We start from the raw sequence: 25,310 nt of genomic DNA on the forward strand, positions 1-25,310 counted from the left end.
TGTCGCAAACTTCAGAGATAATGGCATATGAATGAATCGTGTCAACTGTCAAGTCGAGCTGTCAAGCAGAAAACACAATCGTGAAGACGTGAATCGCGCAATCTGTCAAAATACTTGCGATGAATTTAGTGTTTATTTTCTAAAAATACTAATTTATCGATTGGTAATAATTGGGTTATTGGGAAGGAGGCAGATCTGATGTAATCCTTATAATGGCTACATTAATTCAATCATATGAGCAGCAATATGCCGTTCTAACAGCTGAAATAACTTCAAAAATTGGTCGGCTTAAAGTTGGCAATGAAGGTAAGTGTGCCGAACTAATAGGTCAATGGTGCACATTCTTCCCCATTTGTGTATATAGGTACTTACACTGTTTAAAACTGTTAAATTATTTCAGACATTCGTGAGCAGCTTAGCAAGGAAATACAAGCTAACTTCGAAGAAGCAAATGATTTGGTAAGTTTTTGATTTGATACATGAACCTTATTTAATCATTGTGTTTATGAAAAGGTATCGTAAATATAGCTTTCGCCGATAAAGTAACAATATCAATATGTCAAATTCATGCTTTCTCGCCCTATTTTGTAGGTCTCTCAATAATCCATCCTACTCCAATTATGTAATAGCCACAATTTTCATTTATATTTCCAAAAATCGATTCTAACTATTAAAAAAAAATCTTACAATCTAAACATTTCACAGCTTGTTGAGCTATTTTGCTCACTAGAGCTCTATTAAAATATTTGAAATGTAGTTATGTAATTTTTTAATATAAGCAAGTCACATCAATAACCATTTTTGATAAATAGAGAATCAATCTGGCAGAAATTTCAGCTGCTATTTTATAAGTTGCATACCTACTTTGTGTTGTAATGTATTTTTCCATGTTGTTTTTTCTGAAGGTAAATTAACTATTTCACACTTTCTTTAAATGGAAATATAAAATACAATGCATACCTAACCAAGATGAACATAAACAAAAATAGAATACTTTTATATAATTTCAGTATGTTGATTTATTTGTTTTTAATAATTATAGAAAATATAAATAACTCCAAGCATTCACGCCAGCCACCACCACCACCACCAGTATTCAAGCCACACACCACAGCTATAAAACTAATTATTACCTATATTTGTCATCCATGTGCGGCAACTTTGTATAAATAAATATGTGGGGGACACACAGCCATCCAACCCCAAGCTAGGCAGAACTTGTGTTATGGGTGTGGGACAGCTCATATATTTATTTATTTATTCTTCATTGCACAGTATACAAAAGTAATTATGTACAATCAGGTGGACTTAATGCTAAAAGCATTTTCTACCAGTCAACCTGCAGGAGGAACAGGGAGTAAAATTGTATGGGAGTGCAAAAAAAAAGAACTTAAGACGATTTTAGCAAAGAAAACTAAAAATATATATATCTACACAAATACATAGATAGATACATACTAAATACAACACCCAAAAATATCAACACCCAAGACCCGAGTACAAATATCTGTCTTTAAACAAATATCTGCCCCAGCCGGGAATCAAACCCGGGACCTTCGGTATAGCAATGTATGAAACTATTGCAATATGCTTGGCTGCTCTAAGCTAAATCCAAAACAATATTTGCAGACCTATACTTTTAGGTCTTTGTAGCTCCTGCAGGTTGACTGGCAGAAAATGCTTTTAGCATTAAGTCCACCTGATTGTTCATTATTACTATTGTAAATTGTGCAATATAAAATAAATAAAATAAAGAAACTCGTTTTTTATGTGTATGGCATGATACCTACGTATTTCAGCAATAAAAAACCGGCCAAGTGCGAGTCGGGCTCGCGCACAAAGGGTTCCGTAGCAGCAAAATTACAGTTAAATCAACCTATCTCAAAAACTATAAGAGATACTTTGATCAAACCAAAAATCGTTGAAAGAGTTAATTAGCATGCATCACCTCTATTTTTTTTAGAATTTTATACCCCGTAGTTATAAAAATAGAGGGGGGGGGACATACTTTTTACGACTTTGAGAGCTGATATCTCAAAAACCGTTCACTTTAAGAAAAATGTTTTTTAGAAAACTTTATATCATTTTAAAAGACCTTTCCATTGATACCCCACACGGGTATGTACATCGAAAAAAAAAATTTCATCCCTCAGTTACATGTATGGGGGGCCCCACCCCCAATTCTTTTTTTTACTATTTAGTGTCATATTTTTGTAGCGGTTCATACAACACATATTCCCATCAAATTTCATCACTGTAGTACTTATAGTTTCCGAGTAAATCGGCTGTGACAGACGGACAGACGGACATGACGAAACTATAAGGGTTCCGTTTTTGCCATTTTGGCTACGGAACCCTAAAAAAGACTTGTCGAAAAAATCGAGTTACTTAAACTCAGCTTAGCGCAGCCGAGGTGCTAGTGGCGTCGTTTTGTGGCTGTGGCGAGTGGCCCGTGTGCCCTAAGGCCCCGTCCACGACGCCGGCGGTTATTTACTCTATGGCGCAGCTTTGAACGTAATTTTCCGACATAGTGTAAACAACCCCTCCTCATCTCAATCTCCTAAACGTGTGCATCCCCCCTGACAGCTCGAGCAACTGGAGCTGGAGTCGCGGGGAGCGGCGGGGGCGGGGTCGGGGGGGCGCACCGCCGCCTTCCGCGCGGAGCTACTGCGCGTGCGCGAGGAGTTCCGGAAGGTGCTCAGCAACAGCGCCGCCTGTGAGTCATCAATATTCTGTTCTAGAGTAACAAGTGGTTGATAAAATAGACGGAAGACCATTGTTGCCCCGCCGCTTGGGTTGTAGGGTATTGTGATAGTGGGATACAGTTTACGTGTGATTGAAACAAGATTTTATCGCGTATAACGCGCCTTGGATGATGCGTAGATAAATAAATCACGACGGTGTATTGACTGGCTGGTTCTGAGGTACAAAATTGATGTTGTATAAAAAGTTAATTTTGCATGCTTAGTTGTTGTTTTTACTGTATATATTACATATTCCATAAGTCGTTCTTAAGTTAGACGAAACCGTAGCATAAAAATACATTTCTAGACCGATCCATGTTTAGCCGCACAGTTGCGATTAGAATCACGATGTCTTTGTCATCCACTACGGCACCAACGGAGTAGCCAAGCACACCCTTTCCTTAGCGGGTGCCGCCGCCAGCAGTGGCTATACATATGCCTGGCTTTATTTACAAAAAAAACAAGCCGAAATATTCAGTCAGACCCGTGCGAATTTTATTAAACATAGGTACCGCATGGCCTTGCGTCTGCCCTGCACCTCCACTTGTATGTAATACTTACACACAAGCTACACAATTCGCCTATATACTAAACCATCTCCTCCACCCCACAGACAACATAGACGAAGACATGTCCTACGAGGACTGGGGCCCGTCGTCGCCTCGACAACAACTACTCGACAACTCGGAGCGTCTGGAGCGCACGGGTCGTTCTTTGACGGACGGGTACCGAGTTCTATTGGAGACGGAGCGCGTGGGGGCTGAAGTGCTGCGGGACCTCAGCGGGCAGCGAGAGACCGTACAGCGGGCGAGGGGACGGGTGAGGATTGGTTTACTTATAGTTGTTCTTAGCATCTAAGTACATGTTTCTGTTCTTTTTCTTAGCGTGTGACGGGTGAGGATCGAAGAAGAGGATCTCAAATTAGCTATAAGTGTTGCTGACTGTCCTAACATTCATTTTGAATTTGATTATTTATTTCCACGGCTTATATTTGTTAATATGTATAAGTATATTAATATAAATTTTGCTTGCGATATCTTATAATTACCTACCTAGGTATTATGATGTGCCTTAGAGTGAAGATGTGGATGGTATAGGTACCAAGTATCTTCCAAAGTATTTCAAGATAGTACCGGGTTTTGTTATTGATTTTTACTTGCTATAATTAAACCCAAGCATGCACCTGAAATCGCTGTTACGACCTCAGCAAGACACAGAAATATCTCAGTGTCCGAGCGCGAAGTGGCCACGGAAGGTTATTGATTAAATCTATTTACGTGTCGTTTGTAAGTGTATTTTTGTAAACCAACGACCCTTCCAGCTCCTGTGAATGTAAGTACCTAGCACCCGCTCGTACGGCAAATGTACTTTATAGCACGAGAACGTGTAACTTTCATTGAAAAGGATGACCAAATCCCATATCAATTAGTGCAGAAAGTAATGAAATTGATAATTCAGTTAGTAATACACCCCGTTATTGCTAAAAAAGTTATAGGATGCTTTGCTATTTAACTGTTTTGTCACTATCTGACAGAGAACAATTTGTTCTTTGACAGAGAGGGACAAAACTATAATTTTGTTCTACCGTTTAAAAATCTTATTGTTTTTGTTATTTGGCACATAAACTGATAATTATTTAAGCGTCAAAACTTTTGTACAACTTCTGGGAAGGCACTGACTCCTGACAAACAGGTATTACATGGGTTCTTCTAGTTTAGGAGTCAGGGCCTTTTAGGCTATCCCTGTTATTCATAACTATTTGTTCGTTCACAAAACAGTTCAATAGCTACAGCGTTCAATAACTTTTTTATGAATAACAGGGTAAGTTTTTATTGCACAATAAAGCTATATATATGTTTATATGTACTTGTTATCCTGCCCCACAGCTCCGCGAGACCGACGAGCAGCTGTCCCGCTCGGCGCGGCTCATGAACTCGATGGTGGTGCGCGGGCTGCAGGCGCGGCTCGCGCTGGCGCTCGTGTTCGTGGCGCTCGGCCTGCTCGCCACCGCGGCGCTCTACTACTCCGTCACCTAGGTAACTGTGCAACTGTCTCCCTCTAGTACACTGTACTGACGAGCAGCTGTCCCGCTCGGCGCGGCTCATGAACTCGATGGTGGTGCGCGGGCTGCAGGCGCGGCTCGCGCTGGCGCTCGTGTTCGTGGCGCTCGGCCTGCTCGCCACCGCGGCGCTCTACTACTCCGTCACCTAGGTAACTGTGCAACTGTCTCCCTCTAGTACACTGTACTGACGAGCAGCTGTCCCGCTCGGCGCGGCTCATGGGCTCGCCACCGCGGCGCTCTACTACTCCGTCACCTAGGTAACTGTTCAACTGACGGCTTCAACTATTCGTATTCGTTCATCATAATCAGCCCGTAATTGACCCCTAGGTGTCCCAAAGAGCGCCAAAACACTACGTTATCGTCTTTCTCATCCGTATACTGCCGGCCACCTTCTGAGGTACTTATTGGTTTCAGCGAGCCGAAGGGCTTCCCCGCAATGCACATTAAAATAATATTGACTGAATGAAAAAACGAGCCCTTATCCGTAACGCCATCACGGCTCTTCTTTGTAATTTATATTTGTGTGCACTAAATAATTTTGTACCTATGCTTCCAGCCCCCCCTGCTCCTCGAGCTGCTAATGGGCAGCTGGGACCGGCGGCTGGCGCAGGCCGGCATCTACTACGCGTATCTCGCGTGCGCCAAGGCCCTTCGCCTCGCCTTCCGCCTGTACGTGGCCAAGCAGTACTTGAAGGCGTTCATTTATGTGAAGAAGCTCAAGTTCGGATTTTAGGGGGTGAGTGTGAAATGTGCGGGTTTGTTTTTGTGGGAGCGGTCTAATGAGGAGCAGAAATTAATAGGTGGTTTGTCTATCGTCTCTAATGTAACATAATGTAAGGAAAACCAAAAAAAACTTAATGGGAATGAATTGTACAAGGAAATAGCGAAGGGTCAGCTCCCGCAAAATTCAAAGTGATTATGATGGATATATAAGGTAAATAATAAGGCTGCTGATTGCGTATTGTTTGTTGGACTTGGGCGGTGTTGTAGACTGATATAATATGTAGGTATTGTACTGTGGACTGTCAAGTCCTTGAGTTGGTGGAAAATGTGGTGGGTATTTAATTGATGGCGTTGTTACGTTACTTGAGCTGTGCTACTGTGTATAAGTTGTATTATATAATTATAATAATAACGTTTTTCATCACATTCCATATTTAATCAATTATGTGTGTTAATATTAAATGGCGTTTTCAGTCAGAGTATTCGATTTGGTCAGGTGAATGTTTTATCAATTATTATCGGTGTTTACTCAGTGACTTAGTTCCTTGTTAGTTAGATCTGTATGAAATATTCATAAATGTGTAAACGAATGACTTGTTCCACAAAGTCTGAATAAGGGTCCGGTGAACACAATCATCGCATAGAGCTAACCGACAAATAAAAAATAGTCAATTTTATCGTTACGATTACATAAAATTAGCATGTGACATGTAGTCGACTCGTCACTTTATTCCGAAATTGTGTAACAGGCACTTACATATTGTCGTTGTCAAATCATACATACATACGGTTACTAAAAGTAAGATTTGGCTTGTAAACTATTGTAGAAAGAAATTAAGACTTCGGGAATGACTGAAAACCGTATATGTCTGAGTCGACAAATTTTTGCATTTATAATAATATGTGTAGGTTCCATATCTGAATGTCTAGTTACTCATGTGTTATCTTACAACATTAATTAAAAATATAACATAATATTTATAGGCAACAGTCTTTAAATATCTAACTTATTGCCTTCAATGCCTTTAAAACTAAATAGGTATCCTATTCTAACAGATAGCTTCAACATGTAATACCTTACCCATTTATACTATTCTACCAACACGTCATCTATGCAATATTTATACTTTTATAAGTAGATAAATGTATCGGTTAGTTGTAGGAAATATTCGCGACTATCAGGAAAGTTTCCTAAAACATAGGCCTAAGCTTCACTTAAGTACTTTTTGTACCATATTTATCGATGTGAGACTGTTTATATCTAAGCCTATTTCTAACTGTAGTTCTTAAGAAATATTATGTAGTTGTCTACTATTTATTCTTCTAATTATATTATGTAGGGTTTCTAGTTTATTATCCAGTGACCTGTAATAGTGAGTGTTTATGGATTATGTATTCTTGTCTGCACATACTTTCAGTAATTAGTTCAATGGTACTCGTAAAATTACGAATTCACGTAAGCATTCTATTATAAATTTTAAATAAAAATTAAGAATTATAATTTAAACAATCTATATTTCATAATAATAAACACATTATGTATTTTAATATTAAAACAAACACAATATAATAATAACATTCTTTATGTATAACTTAATCTTAATAAATTACAATTGTTGGAAAATAGCGAGTTTTATTTCAGCATTCAAAATCATAAATAATACTTTTAGATACATACATTCAACCGTAGGGTACCAAAACTTTCTTATTTTGTGAAATGAAAATCAATGCATACCTACTTATTTTTCTGTTTCTGACATAATTTGTTTAACATTGTGTGGTACATACAAATATTCAGACAATAACTATAACGGTAAGAAACACAGAAAAAGTATAGTATTTTGGCGTTTAAATGTATTTACATAATTATTTGTTTACTAATATTATAGTTAAAGGCCGCTTTTATGTCTCTTCGTCATTTCAATTCGAGTCCTAAAACAAGTTTCTTACTGCATTAAACAAACGCAAGGTGGCAATAGTTATATTCGGCCAGGTACAGGAATTTATGAGACCATGTAATTAAACACCTGCTACTGACTTACATAAGTAAAATGTAAGTATTAAATTTCTTCAGTATCGTTCAAAATATACATAGACGGTAGTGTACAGTCAGATTCATAAGTAGCTATACATTTTTATGCCTTGTCAAATGAATTTCAAGCGGTTTATGAATTACAAAAGCTACTTATGGGGCTGACTGATTAATTGGTTGAACTATAGGTACATGTACATTATCCTGGCAAGGACTAGTCTATTATTTAACTTCATCATCAGCCCGTAACTATCCACTGTCACCCTCGGCTAACGAACTCACAAGCGACACCTATATTTCTGCAACTCTAGTAATAATTGTCTTTGGACTCATTGCAGTCCGCACATAAACCGACGACTTTCAACAGGGTGTAGCAAAGTGGTAGGTAGACTAGGTAGAGTAAGCAGAAAAGGGGTGACTCAGAGGTCATTCCGAACTACTTTTGCTTTCCCTACTCTCCCTAGTAAAAATCATCAACAAAATTTCTATGGAGAAACGAAGCGAGAGTCTTGGATCAAAAGTTGACCTCCTGAGTCACCCCTTTTCTTCTCACCATACCCAACCTTTTCTCACCACCCTGTACAAGTTCTCAAAAGACTGGGCGCTCTCCTGGCGGCCAGTAGAGACTACGCAAGGCTCTGCTCCGCTTCTGTCGGCAAGTCGTCTTCAACTGGCTGCCCGAGGGAGAGCAGACGCATCTTGTACTCGTTTAGTTTTGAGTCCTGGAATGGGATATGGATTGTTTAAACTTTTTGGATTATTCGTAGAAACAGAAGCGGTGAGATGGATATTTCATTGCAAAATTTAAATAATCCGATTACTTATGTAGAGTTCAGGGGCAAAAACAAAGGGGTTACATTATCAGTAATGTACGGTCAGCTTCATCAGTAACTATACACTTTTGTACCTGGTCAAACTCACAAACTGCCATCCATGAATTAATATAATAGACGGTTTGTGATTTTGACATGGTACAAAATATACAAATGAAGCTAACTGCACCCATTATGTTATAGAAACCACTTGTTTTACAGATATAGTATCTAAGTATACAACATAAAACAGGCTTCAAAAATGTCAAATTAGAGGTAATAAACCCACCTGGTCAGCCAAAAGCTCCAACAAATCGTCTTGATCCTTCTTAGTCCTCGCTAGCTCTTCGTTCGCCGCGTGATTCACCGCATTTAGCCGGTTCACCTCATCCGTCAACGCAGAGACTTTCTGTTGGTATTCTAGTTGAATGTTCGCGTCAACAGATGGCGCTGGTTGTATCGACGCTGCGGTTGACAGTTGAGCTTTGAGGAGAGTGTTTTCGTCCTTGAGACGGGAGTTTTCTGATGTCGCGTCGGTTAGCGCAGCCTGTGGAAGGTATAAATGATTATGTCGATGATAGCTTCAGTCAAACGAGTTCTTACATCTTGTTCCTTGAATGTGTTAAATAAATTTTAATATGGCTGCTACCCTGCTACAACTTTAGATGACTACAGTATACGTATGGTAAACTTATGTTTATATTACATCTTACGTCTCCTCTCTTCCTCTAATCCTTTCGACAATAAACTTACATCAAAGCTAGAATTAGGCCACTGATACTGCACCGTAGTCGGGCTTGATTCTGTACATGATGTGTAGAACACAGCGGCGGCTCAACTGTAATGCCTTATTTTCCGCCCTAATAGCTAATAAAAATATAGGGTTAAAAAAATGAAATGTTGTCCATCGGGCCATTTGAGGGTGGTTATATTTACGGTTTGTGGACTCCGGTGTTTGCTCGACTGTAATGCCATAATTTTCTGCCTAAGAGCTAATAAAAATATAGGGTAAAAACATGAAATTTTGTCCATTGAGCTACTTGGGGGTGGTATGTATACTATTTGTAAACCACAACCCATCTGTAATGCCCTACTTTCCGCCCTACACCCACCTGCAGCGCGTGTCCCGGGATACTGTACCATAGTAGGGGGCGGTTCTGTACATGATTTGTAACCCACCCCGCGGCGGCGGCTCGACTGTAATGCCTCACTTCCCGCCCTGGCACCCACCTGCAGCTGTATGCCACTGACGGTGTATTGGTATTTACAACTGTTCATTGTGTTTTTTTATGATAATAAAGACTTTTAACAACAAATTAACCTGCAGCTTGTGCCCCCGCTGCGTCTCGGCCGCCAGCTGCTGCAGCAGCTCGTGCAGGCGCGCGTCCTGCTGCCGGATCAGGCTCTTGTACTGCGCGAGGGACTCCGTGTCCTCTTCCGTGTCGCCGTTGGTTTGGACCACGGTGAGGCTCTGGATTAGGACACCTGAAATTAAGATACGAAGAAAATAAAAAGTTGGTTATGATTGACGTAGTGTTTAAAATATCGATAGTATGTTTCAAAGGATGAAGGCTGCTAAAGGAGTATCATCTATAAAAGTTATGACGATTATTAGTTATGTGGTTATGACTGTATAGAGAAATATTTGATGCCCCAGAAGGTTACTACCTTCTTTTTTTTGTTTTCAAACGACCGAAAACATTTTCTTAGTAATATACGAAGATACTTTGTATTCTTACTGAATTAATAGAAGCCCCTAAAAACTGTGAAAATAACCATAGCAACTCACTTTCTAACCCCTTAAACAGCTTGCAGAACTCATAATCAATCAATATATCCTGTGCGGCCTTGACCTTGAGTTGCGGGTGCTTGGCGGCGCGGCTGTACGCCTCGTGCCGGGACACCTCGCTGAGCTTCGCCGAGAATATGGAGATGACGACGTGAAGTGCCAAATTTGCTTTCCAAGTTTGTCAAGCGTAGTTTGAAGGCACATAATATCTAGTATGCTTGAAGTCGCATCCAGTGTTGGCTACCTTGATGGCGATTTGATTAAATTGATTTAGGGTGGCTTAAAAGGATTTTAACCCGAAACAAGTCTGCCGTCAACATTTCAGATAGTGTTGCTAGTTTTATCAGATTTTCTTACATAATTATAAAATGACAATACAGCGTAAAAGACGAATAAAGATAATACTTATATGAAATCCAAACTCACTTTCCAGCCCCTTAAACAGCTTGCAAAACTCATAATCAATGAGTATATCGGACGCGGCCTTGACCTTGAGTTGCGGGTGCTTGGCGGCGCGGCTGTACGCCTCGTGGCGGGACACCTCGCTGAGCTTCGCCGAGAACGTCTCCATGCCGATGCGTTTCACTAGTAGTTGCTTTAGCGAGTCCTGAGGGAAAACCGTGTTTTTTATTATACTCGTCGAAATAAAATAGGCCCGTTTGGACAGCTCCAAAATGTATGGGATGACAGCAGGTGTCAAACCTAAATAATGAAAAATCTAAACAAAAGGCAACTTTTGTTGCTTTAAAAGTTCTTTTTTCTTTCGGCCGTTAAATAATAAGCCAGATTATGTGTCTTTTTATGTATTTCATCAAGTAAATTAAGAGTAAATAGCTAATTTGTGTAGCTGTCCAAACGGGCCTATTATATTTCGACAACTATAGCAGAGTTGGTCATATATGCTATGAAACAATCGGGAGAGGGGGGGGAACCCTAAAGTGGAGTTTGCACTGGCAATAAAAATTGCAAAAGTCAACGTTACGGTGTAAATAGGTATGACACGTATACTAAACTTCATAACTTCTGCAAGTTTCTGACGGAGGCATGGCTATTTTCAATATCAATCGAAAACCACTAACCTTAGAATAATTATCCACCGAGTCATCGTTAAAATGTATACAAATGGCCAACAAGAACGCGCTCATTCCTTGCAACAAGTACTCGTTCTCGTCATGTTCATTGGAGCATGTCTGTGTCACTAAGTAGCCGACGGCCCCGGGCGCACGCAGGAAGGCGGATACTGCGGGGGGGCAGTTCGACATCCATTGGGAGAGCAGCATTAGTAGCGCCACCTGTTGAGCGGAGGGGTAGTTATTGATGATTTTTGGGATAAAATTTAGGCCAAATTGTTATACAAGCTATTGCATTTTTTTTTATTTTTTGTAGTTAAAAGAAGGTATTTTGTGGTCAATGAGTTTATTTTATTCAGCCAGATAGAGAAAGATCTCTGCTTTATAAAATGTAAGTTGTATTTGTGTTTTTTGTTTCACAGATATTGCGTCGTCGTTGAATTCAAAGAAATGAGCGCGTGTATATATGATATTTATGTTATCAGCCTATTCAACAATATTCTAACGCACTCACCTTAGACTGCAACTTAGTGCTCTGTTGCAGCAACACCGTGCACTGATGCAGCAAACTGACCGGCGAACTCCCAATATTCGTAGCTAGCAACACTCGCAACAACTGCTCCTTCTGCGCATTATTGTCTATGAGCGCGTGCATCAGTGCCACAGACGAGAACCAGTTTGACAGCACGTCAGACGAGAATAAACCGCCACAGAGTAACTGCCCGCTAGTCAGGCTAGAAACGTCAGTGGATGACGGCAATAAGGTCTGGACTAAGGAGGCTTGGGAGGTCTCGTTGTGATACAGGTAGCACTGGAAGCAGTATAGCACCGCGCATCTGTAATGAGAAATTGAATATTATAGGTATACATAAGGTAAAAAATACAAATGGTGGTAGACAAGGCACGCAAAGATGATGTTGGTGTGCTCTTCGTAAGTATGAATTTAAGACAGACAAAAAATTCTGAGAGACGTATGGTATGAGTGACACGGAGGCATAAGCTGTGAGGCAACCGTGTCCTTGAGGCATTGAAGATCCGGGCAGAATCCTTAGCCAAGCAGCGAAACACAATAATGCTGTAAAATATTTAATTCTCACCTCAAAGAGAACGGCTGCTTCTCATTGACCATAGACATGAGCAGCACCACTATGGCGGGGCGCGGCGGGTTGGAGGGCGCCAGCACCGCCCCCAGCGCGCGCTGCGCCGCCGCCTCCCCCCGCACCCCCTCCCCCACCGCATTGATCGTCTCCGTCAGGATATCCGCCGGCACCCCACTAGCCATCAGTATGTTACATAAGGAGTCTAGAAGGCCACAGTTCTTCATGATTTTTTGGCAACTAGAAATGATTTGCGCAGAGTTGCTGGGTGAAACTAGGGTTCGAACTATTTGGAGCATGCAGTGAACGTTGGAGACTTTCTGCGGAGACCAGCCGACTTCTTCCTCGTCCGGTGTGTTGAACATTGGAAGCATTTTCTGTATGAAGCTGCCCTCTTTGAAGAAGTTTATGTTGCTGCTGTTGTTCTTTAGTAAGTTCAGCATTAGAAGTAGACAGTCTTCGACGATGATGCCGCCGTCAGAGTAGCCTTCACTTGAAACTATCTCAAATAGTCTGTCAAATGCGTTCTCAAATGCTACAATCTTCTGTATATTCGCGTTGCCTTTGGTCAGTTTAATTAGCAGTAAAAGCGTTTCATTGCGAATAACTTCTCTCGTATCAGCAAGCAGATCCATCATTTTGGACACCCCCATAGGCTTGACTAGAATAATCTCTTGTATATCTTTCGTCCTATTGGTTAACAACGACGTCAATAGCTGTACGGCTGAGAATCTAACTCTGAAGTCATATTCGTCAAGAAGGTCCAACACCAGTTGAATATTCTGATGGTTTTTTATGAACATCTCTGTGAACTGTTCTCCGATGTTCATGGGTACATTGGGGTTTTCTTCTTCTTCTTCGAACTGAGTCGGGGACATGATGTTGTTGAGAGTGTCAAGGCAGTAGTTGATCGTCTCGTTGTCCGCTCGGTCCAGTTCTAAACACTGGAAGTGAAATGTGTAATTATGAATTTGCGAAGTGAATCTGATTAAGTAAAAATGTAGCAGAGCATCTTTTCTTTTGTGCTTCTTTACATTACAGATAGGTATGACTTCTAAGTACCTATGTCTTAAGTCTAGGTCAGTCTAGGTATTGTGTTTGTCACGAACAAGACAAGAAGCATGTTGACGACAAACACCAGGGCCAGACTAGAGTTTGTCAACTTCACAGAGTGGTCAACATGGTGAAATAATTAGCCAGACCGGTTTTTCCCAGTCTCTGACTGCCCAAGGTGCACGTATATCAAACAGGTGATTTTTCCACAGAGTTTTCAGGTATGTGGAGGCTCCTTTCGTGTGCCATAGAAGTATGATGAGTTGTAGGATCCTTTCGTGTGCCTGTGCATGTATGATAAATATTCTCAACTGACCTGCTGCAGCGTGTGCATGCCCTGCGCGCCGACTTCCACGCGGTACTTGCGCGACATGGCCTTGAGCGCACGGCACGCGTCGCGCCGGTCCTCGAGCAGCGTCGAGTTGTTCACGCGCTCCACTAGGCGCTCCACCTGGTGGCAAGGTAGGAAATTACTAAGTTAAGAAGTTTTTTTTGCACAAAAACAAGTTTTTCTTTTGTTTCTCAATGAGAGATTTTCCACCATAGACCTCAACCATAGACAAAAACCAATTATAGATGGTGCTAGAAAAACTTCATCTTCATACTCAACAGCACTGCATGTTTTTTTAGCCGTCATGGATTCCAGTTCTTTCAGCTAATACAAAACCCAATGAATCTGAATTCAACCATATGCAATAACAAGCTGTTATATTATGCATAATATTAAGTGTTAACTAGTTTAAGACAGTTTTGTACCATTTATGACATCTTCCATCCCCTCAGAAGAATGCAGCTCATAAAAAACGACAGGATGGATGCCATCTATTGGTCGATTTTGGAACTTTTAAACGTCAAAAGAAAATCTCCCATTATTTTGTTTTAATTTTTATCACTGAAATTGTTATCCATTATGCTATAGACCAGCAATAAAATAAAAAGGAACAAGAAGCAGTTATTTTGGTTGTTTATGATTGGATTTTAGGCACACCCACCCCACCCATTATCAGGTTGCCTTCACCCTACCATTGTAATAATGGTCCTATGTTATCCCAGATATTTTTTCTTTTACATCTTCTCCTCTCTCACAGTAGGCAAACATCTTTGGAGGATTTCAATATTTGATGGGCTTGCTGTTCCCCAAAGTTGAATTCCATAGAAACCACTTCAGTAACCAGTATCTCTAGTTTAGCTTATCTCTTTTCTTCTTTATATGGCATGTCCAAGTTTGTTTTCTATCTAAGTGGCTTAGTACTTTGCAGTCCATTATGGGAAGAACTTCATTTCCAAGTATTTTTTTCTTAAGGTGTCTTTTATCAAGGTCCAATTAATGAAAATGTATTGCAGCAATCTCTAGTAGGCTTTTAAATTACCATCAGCATGAACTGAGCCCAGTTTAGGTAATTATGTTTAATGGCCTAAACTAATAATTAATTTATAATGTAATTTATTTCATTATACATACCTAGCACTTATTTAATATAAAATGAATATAATTATTATAACAGTGAAAATTTAAAGATGTGTAAATTAGAGACATTTAAAAATATTTTGCTTTTACTAAATAGTTCTATGTTAACCAATTCGTTAGTTGGCTATTTATTAGATTCGTTATTTTCATCAGGCAGCATTGGTTTACAGCTGGACATAATGATCATCAAGGAGTGGCATTTATACGACATTTAGCACTCGGTTATCTTCATCCTGCCATAGCCACTATCTAGGGTCGTCGGTCCAGCGGACCAAAGAGCGTCTACATCTATCAGCGAGACAGTACGTTCGCTAGATTCGTGGTCATCTATTAATAGTTATAAATAAATACGCACCGTGTCTGCTCCAGACGGCTGTTGTCCAGGCTCCGGCGCCCCCAGCACGGTCTTCAAGCCGCTTTTCAGGAAATCCATTTCAGTATTGTTTCCTAAGTCCACTTAAATACAAACCACAAGCTATATCAGTGAAACATTACGTTTTTTAAAGAAATATCAACATTGAAACCAAAATTTTGGAACCAGACACGTCAAGGATATGAATTTTTGACATTTGTTATTGCTGTCAATGTCAATTTGGCAAAAATTTATATTATTCTAGTCTGTGGTTTTCATACTTGGAGCATTTTTATCGGCGATACGGGTAGTAACATCTATTTTTTTCTGATCACAGTGTATCTAAATGGAAAAAAATACAGTTTGACAGATAAATATTCGGAAAAACACAAGTTCTCTATGACTTCAACAGTAACTTCTGCAACAATAAAATAAATAGCAAAAATCTAAAATAATTCAACAGAAATTCAAATACTGTTTGTATCACGGCTCCCTGCTTCAATAGATAATTTCATAATGTCGACCGATTTAGATGCAAGTTTCGTTGAACAATACATAAACATTAACACAAAACTCAAAAAGTAAGTTGTTTACATCTTTAAGTTTTGATAAAATTTGATACAATTCGATTGGCATCAGCTGATAATTGTTAAGATATAGGTTCTGTTTGATTTAAACATTTCCACTTACTTTTCAGGCGATTCATGCGAAAACCAAACATAACAGAAGCCACAAACGAGTTTAATGCCTTAGCAATCCAGTGTGAGCATTCTGAGCAGCCAGGCTTCGCGGGCCACTGCTACGTGGGAGCGGCCAAGTGCGAGAGCTCAGCAGGCAACACCCTGGGAGAGGCTGAGTACTACTTGACTGCTGCTCGGCAGTTCATGAAGGCGGAGATGAAACTCAGTTCTCTCAAGTGCTATAGTCCTACTCGAGAGAATCTGGAGGTGAGAATCTAGTCAGTCAGACAAAATAGTAATACTGTGTATAATGTTTCTGGGATCTGATATGAATATGGCCTAATATTCTTTGTTACCATGCATACTCTTACAAATTAAATAAAAACTATTCCTATCTGTGTATTTGCATACACCCTTTTTCTAAAACTCTACACTGTCCAATATTCTAGGCCGCAATAGGTGCCTACATCCAAGCCATGAACAAATACCCGGAGAAGTCTCCTCTCCGCACATCCATTCTGCTGGAGCTTGCCAACAGCCTGGTGTTGCTCGGAAGCCTCCTGGAGGCGCTGGCGTACTACCAGCAGGCACTGGAGACCATGGATGAGGGGAACCTCATGAGGGTCAAGTGTTTGAGCAATATACTCAGATTGAATATACAGAAGGGTAAGAATGATTTCTTTATTAAATAATAATCTGGACATAATTATATCTCAGGTAGCATTGTCACTATAATAATGAATTTGTAGTAGTTTGTTAACAGTAGATAGATTCTCTTCTTCTTCTTCTTCCTTGCCTTATCCTTATTTAGGGTCGGCTTTGGTGGTCATGTCACGCCATTTAACCCTATCCTCTGTCATATCCTCATTCACTCCACACTCTCTCATATTTTCTTTCACGCAATCAAGCCACGTCTTTCTTGGTCTTCCTCTCTTGCGCCTTCCTTCGGGTCTCATTTCCAACACTTTCTTTGTCACATAATCATCTTCTCTTCTCATGACATGCCCAAACCAAGAAAGACGATGGCTTTTCATCTTCTCCACTATAGGAGCCACTTTCATACTTCCCCTTATATACTCATTTCGTATTCTATCTTTTCTTGTAACACCACACATCCATCTCAACATTCGCATCTCTGTCACATGCATCCTTTTCTCATCGCATACTTTGGTTGCCCAGCACTCAGCCCCATACAATATCACCGGCCTTATGACGCTTTTATATATTTTGCCTTTGATCTTAATTGGCATCTTGCGATCACACGTCGTGCCGGTGAGTTGTTTCCATTTCATCCATCCTGCATTCATTCGTCTCGTCACATCCCTGTCAATACTTCCATCACTCTGTAGAAGGGAGCCGAGGTATCGGAAATCCTCACCTACTGCCAGTGGCGAGGTACCCAGAGATATCGACGCAGCTGAAGTAGGCCCTCCGAATTGACAGAACATATATTCTGTTTTGGTCCTACTCAGTCTCAATCCCACACTCTCTAGGGTATCTCGCCACTGGTTCAGTTGCACCTGTAATTCATCCCCACTCTCATCGACAAGCACGATGTCGTCTGCAAAGAGCATGCACCAGGGCGCCTCCTTCTGAATTGCCGATGTTAATGCATCCATTACCAATAGAAATAGGTATGGACTCAGGGATGAACCCTGGTGCACGCCTACTCTGACCTCGAACCTATCGGTGACCCCGACTGCGGTGCGGACCTGTGTGTTGGCACCTGCGTACATGTCCTGAACAATACTTATGTACTTTACGGGTACACCCTTGTTCTGCAAGCACCGCCACAACAGGTCTCTCGGGACTCGATCGTAAGCCTTCTCAAGGTCAATGAACACCATATGCAGGTTTCTTTGTACAGCTCGAAACTTTTCCATCAATTGTCTCACTGCGAATATGGCGTCCGTTGTACTCCTTCCAGGCATGAAGCCAAACTGGTTTGCCGATACTGTCGACTCTCTCCTAATCCTACTTTCGATAACCTTCTCATACAATTTCATCGTGTGTGCCATCAACTTAATTCCCCTGTAATTTCCGCAATCTTGAATATCTCCTTTCTCCTTATAAATTGGCACCAGATAACTCCCTCTCCAATCAGTTGGTATTGACTCCTCTGCGAAGATTTTATTGAAAAGATAGGTCAACCAATAAATACCATCATCTCCCAATAATTTCCAAACTTCTACAGGTATGTTATCTGGGCCAACAGCCTTCCCATTACCCATTTTTCGTAATGCAAGCTTGACCTTCGCACCGCAAAGTCAAGTTTACGAGGAAGGAATATTAATTTTAACATAAATAATAGTAAATCTTTATCAAAGTGGTATAAAGTGACAAATATATTATAAACATTCATCAATAAACCTCATACAGTGTTATCAAACAAAAATATTGCGGAATAAAGTATTTAGAAGTGACACAGTGAACTAAACCAAAATAACTAAAACCATAATAAATGTTAACTTGACTATACGAAAAATCGAAATTTGGAAGTGTGTGTGACAAAACGGCACAAGTGTAATCAATTAAAAGTGAATTTGTTATCTTTTAGTGCACTTTATGTTTTATCTAACAATCAAGGGATCAAAGTCTACCAACGGACATACACTATATTTATGTTGGACATGACCACATATTTCACCTTGTTCTCCTAATGAATCGTGGCGTAGTCGTCTAAGCACTCGAAACTATCTCTCACGAATTGAGAGCGCAGGTTCGAACCCAACTGCGGCCAGATATTTTTGTTTATTTAAAACTACTCTGGCGATAAATTAATGAAATCAATAGAGAACCAAGATCGAGACCAGCAAAAAAGACAAAAATAAATAAAAATCGGTGTCGCCACCTAGCGGTGATTCCAAACCAAAATAAAAAAATGAGTTTCATCACATTCCGAAGACGTCAAAGAACTCAATCAGAGTCTAAACCGGCAGAGGATGAAAATAATGCAAGCAAATCAACACTAGATGGCACCACTAGTAGTATGCCATCATTCTCAGAAGAGGAAGACGATATTATAAAAGAATTAAAAACAAAAATAGAAATACTCAATCGAGACTTAAAAGCAGCACACGATGAAATAACAAACCTTAACCTAGAAAACACGGAACTCAAAAATACTGTACAAAGTTTACAAAAAGAGAATAATATGTACAAAAAGGTTACCAACAGTCTCAAAAATGACCTAGTCACGCCGAAGAAAAAGCGCGAGAAATCAACTTCGACAAAAAAAACCCCCAAGTTACAGTCACTTCCGTCCGACATAAGTGCAAATGAAAATGTAGTAGAAGCCTGTAACTCAACTTCAATCTCTACATCTGTTCAAGTTCACGCCACAGGCTCTAAATATGAACCGAACATATCGAAACCTACTGACAGTATTAAAACTAAGTCGAAACCAAATAAAATTGTAATCATAAGCACGAATAAAAATAATAAAATAATGGAAATAGCGGAAGAAACTTATCCTAATAAGTATAAGTTAAGTCACCTTCTCTATCCTAACATTGGAACCAAAGGTCTTCTTCAAAAGCTGGAGCAAAATGATATTAAAAGCCTGACGCTTCATGACATGTGTATCATCCTACTTGGAGAAGAGGACTTTACGACCACACAAAACTACTTCGATTTGGTTTTACATATAAGACACGTCACACAATCTATCGAGAACACTAACATACTGATATGTCTCCCAACTTATAAATATGGAGAACATAAAATGATGTATAACTGGAGAATTGAAACTTTTAATAATTTAATGTATTTTGATGTGTTATCAAACAAACATGTATTTCTTATGGACCCTAATGCAAACTTATCATATAATATTGACATGTATAACAAATATTCTGGACAAATAAATGACATGGGAATGCGTGTAGTCTTTAAAGATATATTGCAAGCAACCGATGACATTTACTATAAATTAAACAATCTTGACACTGGTAATGAACCGACTAAACCACTGTATAATAATGATAATGATCTTTTTCGTATATAAACAAGTCAATATACTCCACCAAAATATCGATGGACTCATTGGAAAATTGGATGAGTTATCTATACATATTGACGAATTATCTAATAGCGGTAAACAGTTGGATGTCATTTGTATAACGGAACATAATATGATTGAAGATGACTACAACATATTAAATCTGTCCAATTATAAACTAGCTTCAGCTTGTTCTAGGAAAACACGACACGGAGGAGTATGCATACTTGTGAATGTAAAACATAGCTTTAAAACGTTAGATGTAACTCAATTTGTTTTACATAATATATTAGAGTGCTGTGCAATAGAACTTACAGAACATAATATTATAATTGTCTGTGCTTATAGAGTTACTCAATATACCGTTTCAGCATATACATTATTCTTTAAGAAGCTAAATGAGTTGCTAACAACACTTTGTAATAGTAACAAAAAAAAAGTAATTCTATGTGGTGATTTTAATATCGACATGCTAACAAAAACTAAAACTACGGATACTCTTAAACATATTTTACAAAGTTATAACCTAAAAATTGAAATAAACGAACCTACCCGCCTAGCTAGTGGAACATGCTTAGACAATGTCTTTCATAACATGCGAGGATGTACTAGTAAAGTTGTCGAATTAGCCTTGTCTGATCACTGTGCACAAATTCTTACCTGTCCTGTAAAAAAATCATATACGTTCAAACATTGGTATGTGGTTAAAAGAGATTATAGTGAGGAAAATGTAAAAAAGTTTGAAGAGTACTTAAAATCAATTAGTTTTGATGAAGTCTATGCATCAGATGATGCAAACGAAGCATTTCAAAAATTTTATGAAATTTTCCAACTTTTGTACCTTTTATGTTTTCCTAAAATTAGAGTAAAATTTTCAACCTCTCTCAAACATAAATGGTTATCGAAAGGGTTGAAAAAATGTTCTAGGAGAAAACGAGAACTTCTGTGGAACTATAGACGAAGTCACTCAAAAGAATCAAAGATAAAATTCAAAGAGTATGCCAAGAGGTTTAAAACCATAATAAAACTAACCCAAAAATCACAAAATAATTATTTTATAAACACTTCTGACAATAAATGCAAAGCTACGTGGAATATCATAAACAAATCCAAGTCAAGAAATATGAAGGAATATATAAACAAAATAAATGATAACGGACATATACTTACTGACCCACGTGACATATCTCAATCTTTCAATAATTACTTTATTAATCAAATTTCATTAACTGACATAAATACAAATTCTAATAACTCAATAAAATTCAATACAAATAATAATAATTCTAATTCTCTATTCATGAAACCGACAACTCCAGATGAAATATTTACAATAATAAAATCATTAAAAAATACAAAAAGTACTGGCTATGACGAGATTACTACTGATATAATTAAACGTGTTGCCCCTGTTATTGCGCCAGTGCTAAGCCACAGTATCAATATTTGTATAAATGAAGGGACATATCCCGATGAACTAAAAGTTTCAATTATAATACCATTATTTAAGAAAACAGACAAGGAAAATATGAACTACTATAGGCCCATAGCATTGATACCTATATTATCGAAAATTTTTGAAAAGGTGATCTACCAGCGATTGAATTCATACATGGAGAAATATGAAATGTTCTCACCAATGCAAATGGGATTTAGGAAAAACAAATCAATAAATAAGGCAATATATGAATTTTTAATGACTGTACTAAATAGCATGGATAAACGTATACCTGTAGCAGCCCTTTACATGGACCTAACAAAGGCTTTTGACTATGTGAATCACGACATTTTACTGAATAAACTAGATAAATACGGAGTGCGAGGAACAGCACAAAATCTAATTAAGTCATATCTGACAAATAGAACACAAAAGACCCAAATCAATCGTATATGCACAAAATCTAAAACTGAAACAGCTTACTTCTCAGATAGTAAAGAGAATAGATTAGGCGTCCCACAAGGTAGCGTATTAGGGCCATTACTATTTATCATCTACATCAATGACCTACCTCAAGTTACAGAACACCCAATGGTTCTATTCGCTGATGACAGCACAGTACTATTTAAAGATGATAAAGAATCAAATTATGAAAATAACATAAATAATACTCTTACAGACATAATTCATTGGCTTAATAACAATAAACTATTAATTAATCTGGGCAAAACTAAAATAATGACATTTAAACAACGGATAAATAATAAAACTATTGACATAAAATACAATGATAATAAAATTGAAGAAACAGAAGTGACAAAATTTTTGGGGCTTTATATTGACAGGAACATTACTTGGCAAGCACAAACTGACCACATTTGCTCAAAATTAAACACGTTTTCGTACGCCCTACATAATTTAAGTAAAGTTGTAAGTGAGGGAACAGTAGTTACTGCCTATAAAGGGTACGTAGACTCCATTCTCCGTTATGGAATTATATTCTGGGGTAATGCGACCAACAAAGATTCTGTTTTCAAATCCCAAAAAAGGTGTATTCGCGCAATAGGAAAAATTACAAGCACAGAATCCTGTAAACAATTGTTTAAAAAATACAAAATTCTTACATTTCCCTCTTTGTATATATTAGAAATGGCTATATTTGTGAAATTAAATTTTAATAGTTTCGGTCACTTTAGAAGCCTGCGTTACGGTAGCAAGGTGAGTGCTCCTCGCCATGTTACAGCCTTATATAGGAAAAATATTTTTGGAATGGCTCCCACTATTTTCAACAAGCTACCTAAAGCCATAAGAGATGCACAGGACATCCAACTGTTTAAGACTAAACTTAAAAACTATTTACTGGACAAAATATACTATAGCGTTAACGAATACCTATCCGATACACAATGAGTAAATCGAAATTATAATAATGGACCTAATTATAATTATTTTTGAAATCATTATATTTAATTAATTATTTGTTTCTGCATGACTGCATGATAGATATAATGAAGTACTTACTATACTTATAATATTTGTATGCCATGTTGGCTGATTTACGGTGAAACAATATTTTTGTAATTTTACACCTTACTTCTGACCTGTGAATCACAAATAAATGACTTTGAACTTTGAACTTTGAACTTTGAACTTTGAACTTCCCATTCATTAATCTTATCTACCATTCCTAAATTAAGGCCCTGCGGTTCCGGTAAACCAACTCTATCATTCTCTACATTCAGCAATTGTTCAAAGTAATTCTTCCATCTCACCTTTATTTCTTCATCTTTTGTTAATACTCTTCCATTCTCATCTTTCATACATCGTATCTGAATCATATCTTTTGCCTTTCTTTCCCTATTACGCGCCAATCTAAATAGCGCTTTCTGTCCTTCCGGCTTTTCAAGTTGTTTATACAGTTCTTCTTGTACTTGGGACCTTGCAATCGCCACAGATGTTTTAGACTTCTTCTTCATAAGCTGATATATTTGCCTTTTCTCTGCTCTTAATTGGTCATCTGTTAGTTCTTCTTGCCAATTTTTAAATGCATTCTTTTTGTCTTTCAAGGCCCTCTGTACTTCTGCATTCCACCACCATGTTTCCTTTTCTATCTTCTTGACTCCTTTTGTCTCTCCCAGTACAGTCTTTGCCGATTCTCTTATGGTATTGGCGATGACATTCCAATCATCATCCACAGTTATGTTTTCATTAAATTCTACTTCTCTAATTTTTCTTACTATTCTATCTTTAAAATCTGCTGCAAAATTTTCATTTTGCAGTAGCCACCATTTGGTCTTTGGTACATGTTTTTGCCTATAATTAATTCTATTGAGATCAATATCTAATTCTACGACTAATAATCTATGTTGACTAGTTAGAGGCTCCCCGGGTATAACTTTACAATCCTTGACTTTTTTAATATCTGTTCTTCTGGTTAACATGTAGTCTATCTGTGTTGCATGTTGACCACTTTTATAAGTTATAAGGTGTTCATCTTTCTTTTGAAAGTATGTGTTAACCAGAGCCAAGTCAAATGCTGTAGCCATTTCTAATATGCACTCCCCTTCAAAATTTCTACTGCCAAATCCTTTACCTCCATGTACGCATTCGTAGTCATGGTTATTCTTGCCAACATGCCCATTGAAGTCGCCTCCTATAACCAGCTGATCATCAGAGGGTACATTCATTAAGGTGGTATCAAATTCTTCCCAGAACTTTTCCTTTATCCTTTCATCACATCCAGCTTGGGGTGCATATACGCTCATAATAGTCAACGCCAGGTCGCCCAGTAAAATCCTTATGTAAATTATTCTATCACTGACTCTATTAATTTCTATTATATTATTCTTTAAATCCTTATCCAACACAATCCCCACCCCGTTTCTCTTCCCGTCTTTCCCGCAGTAGAAGAACTTGTATCCATCTGACAACTCTAACAGTAGATAGATTCATAAACTGTAAATCCATACTCAATGAATACTAAGTTACAATAACAATATGAATATATTTCAATAGAATAACAAAGTGCTGTGATGTCCTGATTTTGTTAATGACTGTGTAACTACATAGAGCTAATTCATTTTCAGGGAGATATGATATGGCGCTTGAAACAGCAGACACAATTTGTGATTCCAAGTTGAATATACCTGAACACACTTTGACTGAGTAAGTTCTTTAAAAACAACAAAAATGACAATTACACTTTTTCATTAGTACCTATTTTAGTATTTAGCCAACCAAAAATTCATTGGGTTCCTATTTTTCAGAATACAAATAACCAGAATATTACTGGGAGTGCTGGAAGAACACGCTGAGCGGAAGCCCTCCCTACAGAAACTATTCAATGACCTCCTCAATGATAATGCAGGTAATATACATACAGACGTTTAGATGATGATGATGTGAAACCTTATTATTCATTTTTTTTAATGTATTTCGATGGGATAAGGCTAGGAGGAAGAGGGTGTAATAACAGCACTATAAATATTTGTATTTTTACACATTGGGACTCTGAGGGCCAGATACCTACTAAATAGTTATTGATGGTTTCTGATTCTGAATAATCTCTCTATACAACAGTAGCATATAAATATTGCAATATGGCAACAACTAAACTATAAACCCATGTAATTTATACTTCCCTTATTTCCAGTGCCATTCAACTGCGACCTGAAGCTGAAACTGCAGTCGATCGTGATGTGCGGGCTCGCGCGCGACGTGGAGGCTCTCACAGCGGTCTCGGCAGACGTTGGTGGGTTCCTGACGCTGCAGCAGCGGGATCTACTCAATGCTATTATAAGGAAGATGGAGAGAAATCAGTAGATTGATGATGATGATGAATGAATGGATGGATGATGTTGAATATGTGAAATATTGTTGACATGGTTATGAAGAGTGCTTATTTATATTTTGTAAATATAAGTATTTATGTTATGTACAAGTATAGTAAAGTGATGTATGGTGTATAAAATGTATAAATGATAATGGATC

The 25,310-nt window shown here is 38.4% G+C and overlaps 3 protein-coding genes across 4 annotated transcripts; 2 read left to right on the plus strand and 1 right to left on the minus strand.

The window, feature by feature from the left end:
* Nucleotides 1–74: 74 nt before the first annotated feature.
* On the plus strand, nucleotides 75–5,669 carry LOC105384966 (vesicle transport through interaction with t-SNAREs homolog 1A). Of its 2 annotated transcripts, XM_048626247.1 has the most exons (7): nucleotides 75–306; nucleotides 401–459; nucleotides 2,587–2,716; nucleotides 3,358–3,563; nucleotides 4,631–4,684; nucleotides 4,860–4,955; nucleotides 5,363–5,669. In XM_048626247.1, the coding sequence occupies exons 1-6, from the start codon at nucleotides 213–215 to the stop codon at nucleotides 4,953–4,955; spliced, it is 639 nt and encodes a 212-aa protein (XP_048482204.1). In that variant the 5' UTR covers nucleotides 75–212; the 3' UTR covers nucleotides 5,363–5,669. The 2 variants fall into 2 exon arrangements, with proteins under 2 accessions (XP_048482204.1, XP_048482203.1); XM_048626246.1 differs by lacking the exon at nucleotides 4,860–4,955 and having other exon boundaries at nucleotides 79–306; nucleotides 4,631–4,780.
* A 1,355-nt stretch (nucleotides 5,670–7,024) lies between these two features.
* LOC105384946 (general vesicular transport factor p115) lies at nucleotides 7,025–15,428 on the minus strand. Its single transcript, XM_038117000.2, has 9 exons — nucleotides 15,206–15,428; nucleotides 13,699–13,833; nucleotides 12,330–13,273; nucleotides 11,747–12,068; nucleotides 11,242–11,454; nucleotides 10,589–10,769; nucleotides 9,695–9,858; nucleotides 8,663–8,920; nucleotides 7,025–8,283 (listed from the first exon to the last, which is right to left on the minus strand). Exons 1-9 carry the CDS (start codon nucleotides 15,281–15,283, stop codon nucleotides 8,188–8,190), a joined length of 2,391 nt encoding a protein of 796 aa, XP_037972928.2. The 5' UTR covers nucleotides 15,284–15,428; the 3' UTR covers nucleotides 7,025–8,187.
* A 185-nt stretch (nucleotides 15,429–15,613) lies between these two features.
* Nucleotides 15,614–25,307, plus strand: LOC105395745. The gene is made up of 6 exons (XM_011567707.3): nucleotides 15,614–15,783; nucleotides 15,900–16,149; nucleotides 16,332–16,548; nucleotides 24,407–24,485; nucleotides 24,587–24,687; nucleotides 24,973–25,307. The coding sequence occupies exons 1-6, from the start codon at nucleotides 15,719–15,721 to the stop codon at nucleotides 25,140–25,142; spliced, it is 882 nt and encodes a 293-aa protein (XP_011566009.3). The 5' UTR covers nucleotides 15,614–15,718; the 3' UTR covers nucleotides 25,143–25,307.
* The last annotated feature ends 3 nt before the right edge of the window (nucleotides 25,308–25,310 follow it).

The sequence above is a fragment of the Plutella xylostella genome, chromosome 3, assembly GCF_932276165.1.
Source record: "Plutella xylostella chromosome 3, ilPluXylo3.1, whole genome shotgun sequence".
NCBI lineage: Eukaryota > Metazoa > Arthropoda > Insecta > Lepidoptera > Plutellidae > Plutella > Plutella xylostella.